The following is a 10,716-nucleotide window of genomic DNA, read 5'->3' as shown; positions in this document are numbered from 1 at the left end:
ATATCTTTGTCATAACTCATGAATCATCTTGTACTGCTAGTCAGACAGGCTCCTGATTCATCTTGTGTTCACTCTTAGTCTGGTAGCCTCAAGGCTTATACAGGTAGGCCATCGATTTTCCGGTAGCTGCTGGCCTGGAACCTCTCTTTTAATCCATGCAAAATTACGATCAAAACCTTAAAATTTCCGCCACTGATAGACTAGTTTACTGGGCGGCCAATAGATGGCGCTGATTGTTCCAGCACTCATTATGTTTGTTACTTTGTTAATGCTGGCAGTGATTGTCGAATATTGTTACAGTATTTGCTAATTTTGCTTATATTTTTGGTAAATCTTAAGAAAAAGGATTTGGTAAGATTTGCTATAAATAAGCGTATATTGTACTGTACAGTATTATCAAGAGTGAATGTCTAGCTGAATCACAATACAGGCAGTTCCTGGTTAAAGGCGGGGGTTCCATTCCCGGCCAAGTGCTGATAACTGAAAATCATCGATAACCAGAAAATCACAGTAATTATAGTAATAAATGTTGTTTACGACACTGTCAGCGCCGATTGGTGCTATTAAACCGCTTACCGACGCCGATAAACTGCTTACCTGCACTGAAAATCATTTACCGACGCTGTGACAAGCTGCCTACCGATGCCGATAAACCACCTACTGATGCCGATAAAATGCCTACTGATGCAGATAAACTGCTTAATGGTGCCAAAAATCTGGTTAACGATGCCATTAGCCAAGTGTAAAACTGAAATGCCGTTAACTGATGCTGCCAATAAGCAGGGATTGCCTGTATAGGTCTAATATTGAGGAAACAATATACCCAAGTCAAGTACGGCAGTACAATAGCGGTCGATTTTGCATAAAAAATAGCCATGGACAGACGCTGGAAACTAGTACAGTAGATGGCAATTATTTGGAAGATGGCCCCCTTTGTAATTATAGTAATAAATTTGTTGTTAAATTTGCTTATTAATTTTGTCTCTCTCTCTCTCTCTCTCTCATTTTTGCAAATTTTTATTACGATGTTCCTAGTTACAGTGTTTTCTGACTTATGGCGCTCCAGTGGAATGAAACCACCTCATAAACCGGGGACTGCCTACCTGTAATTCGTTTAATTATTTAATTTATGTTTAATATTTGTTTAGTGTATGTTGACAAGAGGGGGACCACTGCTGGTGCAGAAAACTCGAAAATCCTTCATGGCCCAGGAACGAAGGATGTGGGAAAATCCATGGTCTACCTGTATTCATTTCTTTGTCCAGTGTTTGTTAACAACCTCAGAATTCATGATTAAACTCTTTATCCATTGTAGGTCAGACTCACTATTCATCTTCTATTTATTACTGTTTGGCAGACATTCGTATGATTCATCTCTTTGTCCACTGTTTGCCAGGCAGCCATCTGATTCATCTTATTGCCAACTGTGTCAGGCACCACCCTCATGATTAATCTCTTTGTCCATTTTTTGTTAGGTAGCATCATGATTCACTTCTCTGTTCCTCCTGTCAGGTAGCCTCACAAGTCATCTCTTTGTGTACTGTTTGCCATACAACCTCTGTTTACGTCTGTGTTTATTGCTTGTCAAATAGCCTCAGGATTCATCTCTGTCCACTGTGTTTGGCAGTGTTGTGAGTCATTTTTGGTCTACTGTTTGTAAGGTACCTTGTCCATTTCAATTGGCAGCCTCACAGTTCATGTTTTGTTCACTGTATGTCACGAGCCTCATGATTCATCTTCAGAGGAACTCTTCATGACTGGAAGTGCTTCAGCTTTTATAACAGATCCTTGAATGCAAGAAACAGTTCACAAGCTGTATTGGTTATGACTCATCACTGACTGTACCTCTGAAGACCAACAGTAGACAGCTTGCATACATTATACATCACACAAGCAATGTGCATCCTCCAAGCCCTATGAATCATGCATACCTTACAAATCATTCACCCTCACTGTCAGGTTAGTCATCTAGTTAAGCCATACAGTCATGTCTTATCATCATACCCTCCATACCCCAAAGCTCTCAGTGTTGCTTTTGTCGAGGTGAACATTACAGCAAAGTATGCAAGAGTTATGCAACTTATGAGACATCATGGGAAGATGTTTTTTACTTTGATCTTTGTTTTGAATGCCTCGAAGGCTGAAATAAAGATCAGTACCATCTTTCAGCTCACATTATTAGCATCCACAAGGAATAAGCTAACCCTATGTTTTATCACTTTGCTCATGGCAACCTCCCTGTTTTTAAGCAAGAATGCATAAATAAATTTACACAAATCCCAAAAATATTTTTTGCAACATAGATTTGTACACAATCATTGCTGCACAATTGGGGTTGTGCTCTGCTAAACGAGTCTAAAAGATATTACTGTATTCAGCTTTTTGTGGAAAAACAAACCTTGTTTTTTCGATGCAGCATGGCTATGAATTTGAGCCAAAAGTAAATGGATTCTATTGAATGCTCTAGTCACTGTTCACATAAGAAAACCAATATATTTTACCATATTGCATAATTTCTTTCAAGAACTACAAAGCAAAAGAGTCTCATTTAAAGACATGGACGCTTGTTGTGAAGAATCAGAGATTTCCCATGAAGATAATAGGTCTGCACTTTCTCCCTATGAAGAAAATTGAGGAAGTCCACTACTTGTTGAATAGCAGTTCCAACTGGAGAGGAACCCCGTTGATGACACCAATCACAGTAGACTGCCCACTCTTCCTGGTACATGGCTGTAGACAACTTCCTGAGATAACCTGACATTTCTGATGCTGCTCTGCAAGAGAAGCCTTTCGCTCGCAGGAGATACTGGATAGTCTCCAACCACGAAGAGGTAGGGACCCTACCAACTGGTGAAACCTCTCGGTGTGCAGTTGGCATAGAAGGTTGTGCCAAGGGGGAATCTCTCTTGGTGCTTCTGTCAGCAAGGCTAGAAGATCAGGGTACCATTCTGTGTGTGACTGCAAGGCAGCTACAAGGCTTATTCTGAGATTCTGAGAAATCATCACTTTGATAGCTTGGTGGATTAGGCAAAATGGGGGAAAGGTGTAGATGTCCAGATCGTCCCAGGGATGTTGAAGGGTGTCCTCTGCCATGGCCCAGGGATCTAGAACGACTGAACAAAATATCTCTAGGTTTTTGTTGTGTCTGGCTGAAAGAGGTCTACTGATGGCCTTCCCCATAGATGGAAAAGCCCTTCCTCCACTTCCTGATGCAGTGACTACTCTGTTCCCAGAACCTGACCACAACAACTCAACTTGTCTGCCACCACGTTCCTCTTGCCTGGGATGGGCTGAGAGACCGCCCACGGGTGCAATTGTACTGTCAAGTCGTGAGGCTGACAAGACACTAGACCGCCCCCTTGTTAGTTGACATAAGCTACCACTATAGTGTTGTTGGACATTAGAACCCTGTTACCCTTTCTTGAAATTCCTGAAGTGCTAGGAAGGCTGCTTTCAGCTCCAGGATGTTGATATGAAGCTATTTATCTTGGTGATCCCACACCCTTGTTGTTAGGAGATCTTCCAAGTGTGCCCGGCACCCAACCCTCATACTAGGCATCCAAGAACAGAAGAATCTCTGGAGGGGGAGAATGAAGGGGCACTCCTATGACCAGGTTCTTGTCATCCAGCCACCAAGCTAAGTCCTTCCTCACTTCTGCTGAGAGAAGAACTTGGAACAAGGGAGAATCCCTTGAAGGGGACCAAAACTATTTTAGTTTCCATTGGAGAGACTGAATGTGGAGTCGACCGCGAGGAGCTATTTTCTCCAAGGATGACAGGTAACCTAGAATGACCTGCCACTGACGAGCAGGTTGCTTCTGTTTGGACAGGAAGGAATGGGCAAAGTTCCTGAACTTTTCTAGGCTTTGGTTTGATGGGAACACCTTGGCTGCTGTCATGTTTATTAGCATGCCCAGGTAAAGAATTCTTTGACTGGAAATGAGGTTTAACTTTTCCAGATTTATCACAATGGGTGTCGTGATTTGTTATGAGGCCAAGCAGGACTCATGTTACATGAAACTCAGTCACAGCCGTGTGAACGAGAGTGCGGATCACGGTCACTGCTGCTCCCTTACATTAAGACCAAAAGTTTGTAAGTTATGAAAAATAGAAATTGATTTAAAATTTGTCATATTTGTCAGTGTCAGCTATTACTATGCTCTTATACCAGTATTGTGTCACTTTGGATGCACAGTGGTTCTACCATTATTTTCGTCAGCTCAGTCCATTTTTAACATATTTTGAATTTAGCAAAGATGAAGAAATGCAGTCTCGGCTAAGCACCTAGTGCACCACATATAGTCACATCTGTGCTTCTGTCAATCCTATCAGTAATGTTGCTGTGTCACGCATGTTTGCTCCATTGCCACCTACCTGGCACTTAGAACCCTTCCTAACTAATTAGTAGATTGTGCTTATGTTGACAAATTCTCAGTGCCCTATGAGAAGTTGGCAACGTACAACATGGAAGGTAAATTTTAAGATTGATCTCATCTTCTACAGTAGGGTAGACATTTTCATTGATTGTGTTCTAGAAAGCCTTCTCATCTAGGTGATTATGGTGAATAAATTCCTATACAGTAGTAGTTTTATAGTACTGTACTACTTTGGTCATTATCATAGTCAGTCATTTTATCACTGTGCCAATTATTCATAGTAACCCAGATCTGCCATTTCATGTGATACTTGAGAAATTATTATTTAATAGTATTTGTGCTGACCTTTAAATACCCTATATGGTCTCTCTCCATGTGAAGTAGTTGCATGGGGGCATGGTGTGGAGGTAAGCTTCAAATACTTAGATAAGATTTATTGTTGTTTATAGACCTCCATGATCAAATGTGTGTTTATCGAGGAATTTGGCATATTTCTGGAAATGATGGACATGATTGCTACAAAAGTCTATATCGGTGGGGACTTTCGTCTGTGGACAGACAATCCAGAAAGCCATAAATAACAGTTGCCTTGAATGAGTCATTGGAATCACATCCTTTGATTAATAATGTTGAATGTGCAACAAACTCGACTGGTCACACATTAGATCTTGTGTTAAGTGACTCAGGGAAAAAAACAGTATAATGGATGTTAATGTGGAGGAGAAGTGTGCCACATCCCCAGTATATAAGTTAATATCTTTTAGAATACCAGCACTGTAATGCAATGCGATAAAGAAAATAAGTTTTAGGAATAGATCAAACTTTTCTCTGCATATTTTTATTAATAAAGTGATTCAGAGACTAATGAAGATATTAATATTCCTTGTGATCATGATAACCTTACCTACTGAGTGCAGGCTGTGTGACTGTCATAAGCGTTTATAATCGCAAAAATCATAGTGACTATGATAACATGTACCCTTTAACAGAGAAGTGCATAATCAAAGGGAGACCACCTTGGTTTTATGGTGAGATTCTGAGACTAAAGAGGAAGAAAAGACATAAAAAGGACAAACCACGAAGCTTAAACACTGAAGGTGCATGGGAAGAATAAAGAAAAGTTAGAAACATTACAATTATCTAATGAGGAGAAAAGCTAAATGTTATCATGAGAAAATCAGAGGAATAGAAATGGATATGAATATATTACAAAGGCTTCTGGATAGCTTAACTGGACATATAAAGGAACAAAGGTTTCCCCAGAGTTTCAGTAATGAAGAACTCGCTGATAATTTTTCTGAATTTGTGAGAAAATCAAGATCGTAATTATTAATTTTATTGAAACGCCGAATCGGATAAATACTACACTACAAACAAGTGACAGACTAGCGAGATTTAATAGCGAAAATAATGATGGTGTTATCAGGACTGTGAAAAAAGCAAATAAAACAAGCTAACTGATCCGATGCCAATATCTGAAGTGGTTGGGGTGGAAATTTGTTCATACTTCATTGACCTAACAGCGAAGGTTATAAATGTCAGTATTTCTGAAAGCAAGTTCCCTACACCTGAGAAAGTGGCCATTGTTTAACCAGTCTTGAAAGGGACACTTGATCATCAAAGTTTAAGTTCATATAGGCCAGTTTCGGATTTATCTTTCATGTCCAAATATTAGAATGTATAAAATTCTTAAGCAACTAAATGGCCACCTGGAAAGGATACGTGCTTTACCTGACAGACAATTATATTCTACAGAAGCTGCTGTATGCTCTGTTGTAAATGATCTATTAGAAATGATGGATGAAGGCAAGTGTGGTATTTTGTTGTTGCTCAATCGCAGTGCTGCTTTTGATACGGTTGTTCACAAACTACTTCTGAATGATTTACAGTCAGATAGTATTAGTTAAGAAGCTTTTAAGTATTTGAAAGACTACCTGTGTGATAGAAAATAGTGTGTACAGACTGGGAACTCATACGCACCCTATGAAACATTGAGAAGAGGAATACCATAAGGAAGTGTACTAGGTCCAATTTTATATATTTGCACCACTGGATCGTCAAACATAGTAAAAAGCTAATGGGGTAAAGTTTAAGCTATGTGCAAATGACACCAAGTTTTATTTTTACATGATATCGAAGATACAAATGAGACAATAAATGATGTTCTCATCAGTGTTAAGGAAGGATAACTTTTCAGCTGTTGAAATAAAATAAAATAAATCTGTTATTATGTTAGTAGGAAGGAAAAATTACTTAAAAATTCTTGGTGACTTTCGGGTGACAAAGTACGTGACTGGAGTGCCGCTAGTCTGATAAAAAATTTCTCTTAGTGCTCAAATCGGCCAGGCTCAAATCAATGTTGTCAGGGTTACTGGGCATCATCTTAGAGATATTGCTTTTGTTAGAAAATATCTCGATGAGCGTTCATTGTTGGGATGATATTATTGTTTAATTGTACTCAGTGCTTAGGCTAGGTAACCAGTGTTACTTAAAGGTGTAAAGGAAATCAGTTTTTGGTGCGTGGCGCCATCTAGTGGTTGCTCAAAGTATTTCACATTGTAGATTCTCTACTTAAAGAACCCTTGTATGTTGTGTGATTGTTAACTTTGAAGAATTTCTTTGTCACTTCATAGGTAGTCTGAATAAAGGTGTCTTGGAAGTAACATGTGACTATCAATCATCTGCCCTGCGAATTCTGGAATTTAACCTTAAGAATGGTGGAAAATCAAAGAATCTGATTTTATAAGCAGTGGACTCTTACAAATTCATCTGTCATAATCTGCCTAAGATGTAACTTTGAAAAATATACTAAATAGAGCGGCAAGACTAATAGAGATAGTACACCACGTGACAGGATTACGCTGGTATTGTTTGAGTTGCACTGGCTTACTATTAAAGGTAGATTAATGTAATATATGGTGTTATAAAAGGAAAAGATGGACTCGAGTTATTCGAGCCAAGTTGCCTTTAAATTTGCTGCTCCAAGAATATACAATAAGCTTCCACTCGATATCAGGAGGACTGAAAGTATCAAGTCGTTCAAGAGATATTAAAGAAGAATGTTTGCATTATTATGTATATGAGTTTGCGATTCGCGCAGTGCGCCATCGGTGGGGTGGGACCCTAGGAGAAAAAAGTTAACAGTCCTCTGTCTGAAGCATGCCCCTTACAGTAACAAACGATAAGTTCCTCCATGAGATAACCGTATAGCCTACCATTAAGAAAACAAGAAAGCGCTTTGGACTTTAATATTAAAATTGCTTACAGAGTTGAATTAAAATTCAAGCATAAGTAAGCGGGTAAAAGCAAATCAATTGAGAGAAACGAGAGGAGATTTGGAAAAAATAACTATAAAAAAGAGAAATAGATGAAGTCAACTCCGAAGACCTAGAGAAATTAAAGAGAAACAGAAGCAACTAGCACGTTAACCCCGAAAACCTATACTGATGACAATGCCAGAATGGACAAGATAGAGCTAAATGACAGGAAAATATTAGAGATAAGGAACTTGAAGTTTATATTGTGATGGTGACTGAAAAATTAGAGCATGTCTTAATTTAGTAGGCCTACCCCGTGTACCCCAATAACAGGAACGGGCTCAGATTCATGCAGCAGCCACGTAAAGACGAGACAAGTAACTGTTAAATAACGTCTTACGGTTCACAGATATATCTAGAAATGAAAATGAGAACAGGATAGGATTAAAAGAAAACGTTAAGGTACCTTAGGGATAAGCTTAGACAGCAATACCGAAGACAAAAACAGAACGAGCAAGAGAGCCCTTTTAAAGAAACATTCTAAGATTACTACTACTATCCCTTAGCTTCCATTCCTCAAATTGATGGAAGCACCGAAAAACCATTGAGTAGATAAAAGACCAGGGTTTTTATCGTGACACGATGAACAAAGATGGGAAACGTTTGGCAGAGGTCATCAAACGAACCCATAAAAAGTTACGGAAGCGCTACAGACAAGGTAAGACACGAATTGAAACTTCCAAGTGTAGCCTTAGAGGGAGTTGACCTTTTACACCAGACTTGTAAAGCTACCCGTTACTGACTTCCAAAGATATCAGCATAGTATTTTATATCAATATAAACCATTATTACACGTTGGACTTGGAAATATCGTTTACCTATATTTTAACGTGTGCTTTGAACGTTTCTGACGTTTGTTTCGGTAGCAAATGACCCAACCAACCACACCTCACCTTACCTGACCTGGTACAGGGTGGTTACTCTCGTGCAGGATATTAATTTGAAAACATTCTGTAAAACCTTACTTTCTTTGCGTGGCCTGATTCTTGCCAGTCGCCTACTGGGACAGGTTATGGCCTTTTTAGGGAGGGGTTCAGGGGTGGGCAAACCCCCTCCAGCCATGTCAGGGTACATCGACCTAAGTTAGGTTAGGTAGGTAAGATCTGGTTAGGTCGGGACGTGGCATTGTGGGTAAGGTTACATCTATATATGTACGAGGAACCTGCCCCAGTCGACGACTGGTGGGAATCAGGCCAAGCAACTAAAGTTGTATCAAACATTCCATAAACTTACCTTAATCTGAATGAAAACTCAACGAGATCAGTGACATTGTATTTCACTTTTGTGTTTTCCCCCCTTAAAAACGCCACTGTCCCACTGCGGTCCCCTCAATTGTTGGGTAAAACTTGAAACTACTACTGTGGCCTGGTTCCTGCCAGTCGCTGACCAGAATATTTACCTCCGTGTTCTCCTTTACGTTTATGTCTTTTGTTTATTTTTATGGTATTTACTGTCATTGCTTCATGTTTTACGTTCATCCCCAAGGGGCTGCTATTAAACATGGTGCCCATTTTGCACATAAACTGGAAATTGCCGAACCTAGAAGGGTGCAGTGGTCGTTTCAAGTTTTACCAATTGCTGGGTTTAAGAGTGGGGTCCACAGGCTGTAAAAATACTTATTTGCTTACCAAACAAATTTCAGAAGTGTTAACAGGCATGGATGCCATTTTGGTAACCATTATCATTAGCTGAGTTGCAAGGCAAAAATTGCACTACTGTAAGGGTAATAACCTATAACCATTGGTGCATGCAATCTTTATGGTGAATACAGTATTGTAAAAATTTTTATTTAATACCAGCCCACTCATATGAAAGCCATGTTTAGTACCAGGGCCATGAGCGTGGAAGTTGAAATTCCAAGAAAGATATCTTGGGAACAGTAAATTTGCAGTATTAGAAGAATTAAGAGCAAAGCAAAAAACTCCACTGTCAAGAACGGGTATTAAAAGAAAAACATTATTTTTAGTCCTATAATCCAGTAGAGATGTTAAATATGGTTTCCTTAAAGTTTTAAAATTATTTTACCAGATTTGATATTAGTGTATAGGCTAATTTGTTTTCTGTTGCCAGTGGTTTACTTAATGTATGTTATTTAGATAACATAATCAGTCAAAAAATTTTTAAAGCGTAGTGTAGCAAGGACAGTTACATGGATGCCTCTTAACCTCACCTAACCTAATCTTGGGTGCTGGGTTCTTTGCTGACTTGGTGGGCTTGCCTTCTACTGAACCCCACCACTTGACCTTGTAGGGGCCTTTTGTTTAGTACACAATTAATTTAATATGGTGGGAACAGATTTGGAGATTATTAAATGAAACTGACTTTCCTTAACCTATTTATTACTGTAACCGACAGAACCTTAACTTAACCTAACCTTAACACTATAGTTCATCAAAACTTATCCTAAATTTAGTCTTTATACTATAGTTTTCCCTCTAACTATCAAAAGAACCTTAACCTAATTAATTACCTTAACCTACAGAACTGTAACTTAAGCTACTTTATCAGTGTTAATACTACAATGACCTAAAGGAGCCCTAACCTAATTCAAGAACCCTAATCTATAACTCATCAGCCTTAATTTAGAATCCTCCCACAACAAGCGAAAGAACCCCAATACTACAGTTTTCCCCCAACTGTGGTCTTTGAGATTTATTCAGATTGGAAGTCAGCTTGCTCAACATCAACTAGTATTATTTCGTCGATTGGGAGTTAGCGTGCTCAATACCAACCAGTATTATTTCATTGATATCTTTCTCCCTATTGGAGAGATCAACACTTAGTTTTGTTCCTTTCCAACTGCTGTTGAACTTTCTTTGCTGCGTGTCGAGATCAGCACCTTTTAGGATTTAGCGTCATATATGGAGGAACGGGAAGAAGAGTGGTCTGACCAAGTAGTTTTTGTTTCTGCAATCTGGCAGCTTCACATTCTCTCCCTATGTACCTTATCACTTCTCTGCCTTATCCTTTCCTCTGTTTTCAGGTGCTCTTCTAATTGTCTCTTTTCCTTGAGTTCTTTCTTC

At 39.1% G+C, this 10,716-nt stretch overlaps 1 protein-coding gene across 2 annotated transcripts in view; it reads left to right on the top strand.

The window, feature by feature from the left end:
- Positions 1–247: 247 nt before the first annotated feature.
- The window catches only part of Samtor (S-adenosylmethionine sensor upstream of TORC1), an 82,995-nt gene continuing 72,526 nt past the window's right edge, over positions 248–10,716 (top strand). Inside the window, exon 1 of one of the 2 annotated variants that reach the window (XM_067082936.1) lies at positions 248–8,351. In XM_067082936.1, the coding sequence (XP_066939037.1) occupies positions 8,286–8,351 (66 nt within the window). In that variant the 5' untranslated portion in view covers positions 248–8,285. The remainder of the gene's footprint in view (positions 8,352–10,716) is intronic. The other variant, XM_067082935.1, reaches the window with a different exon arrangement.

This window comes from Macrobrachium rosenbergii, chromosome 40 (genome assembly GCF_040412425.1).
Source record: "Macrobrachium rosenbergii isolate ZJJX-2024 chromosome 40, ASM4041242v1, whole genome shotgun sequence".
Lineage (NCBI taxonomy): Eukaryota > Metazoa > Arthropoda > Malacostraca > Decapoda > Palaemonidae > Macrobrachium > Macrobrachium rosenbergii.
The sequence above is the reverse complement of the archived record's forward strand: the minus strand, read 5'-3'. Positions and strand labels throughout refer to the sequence as shown.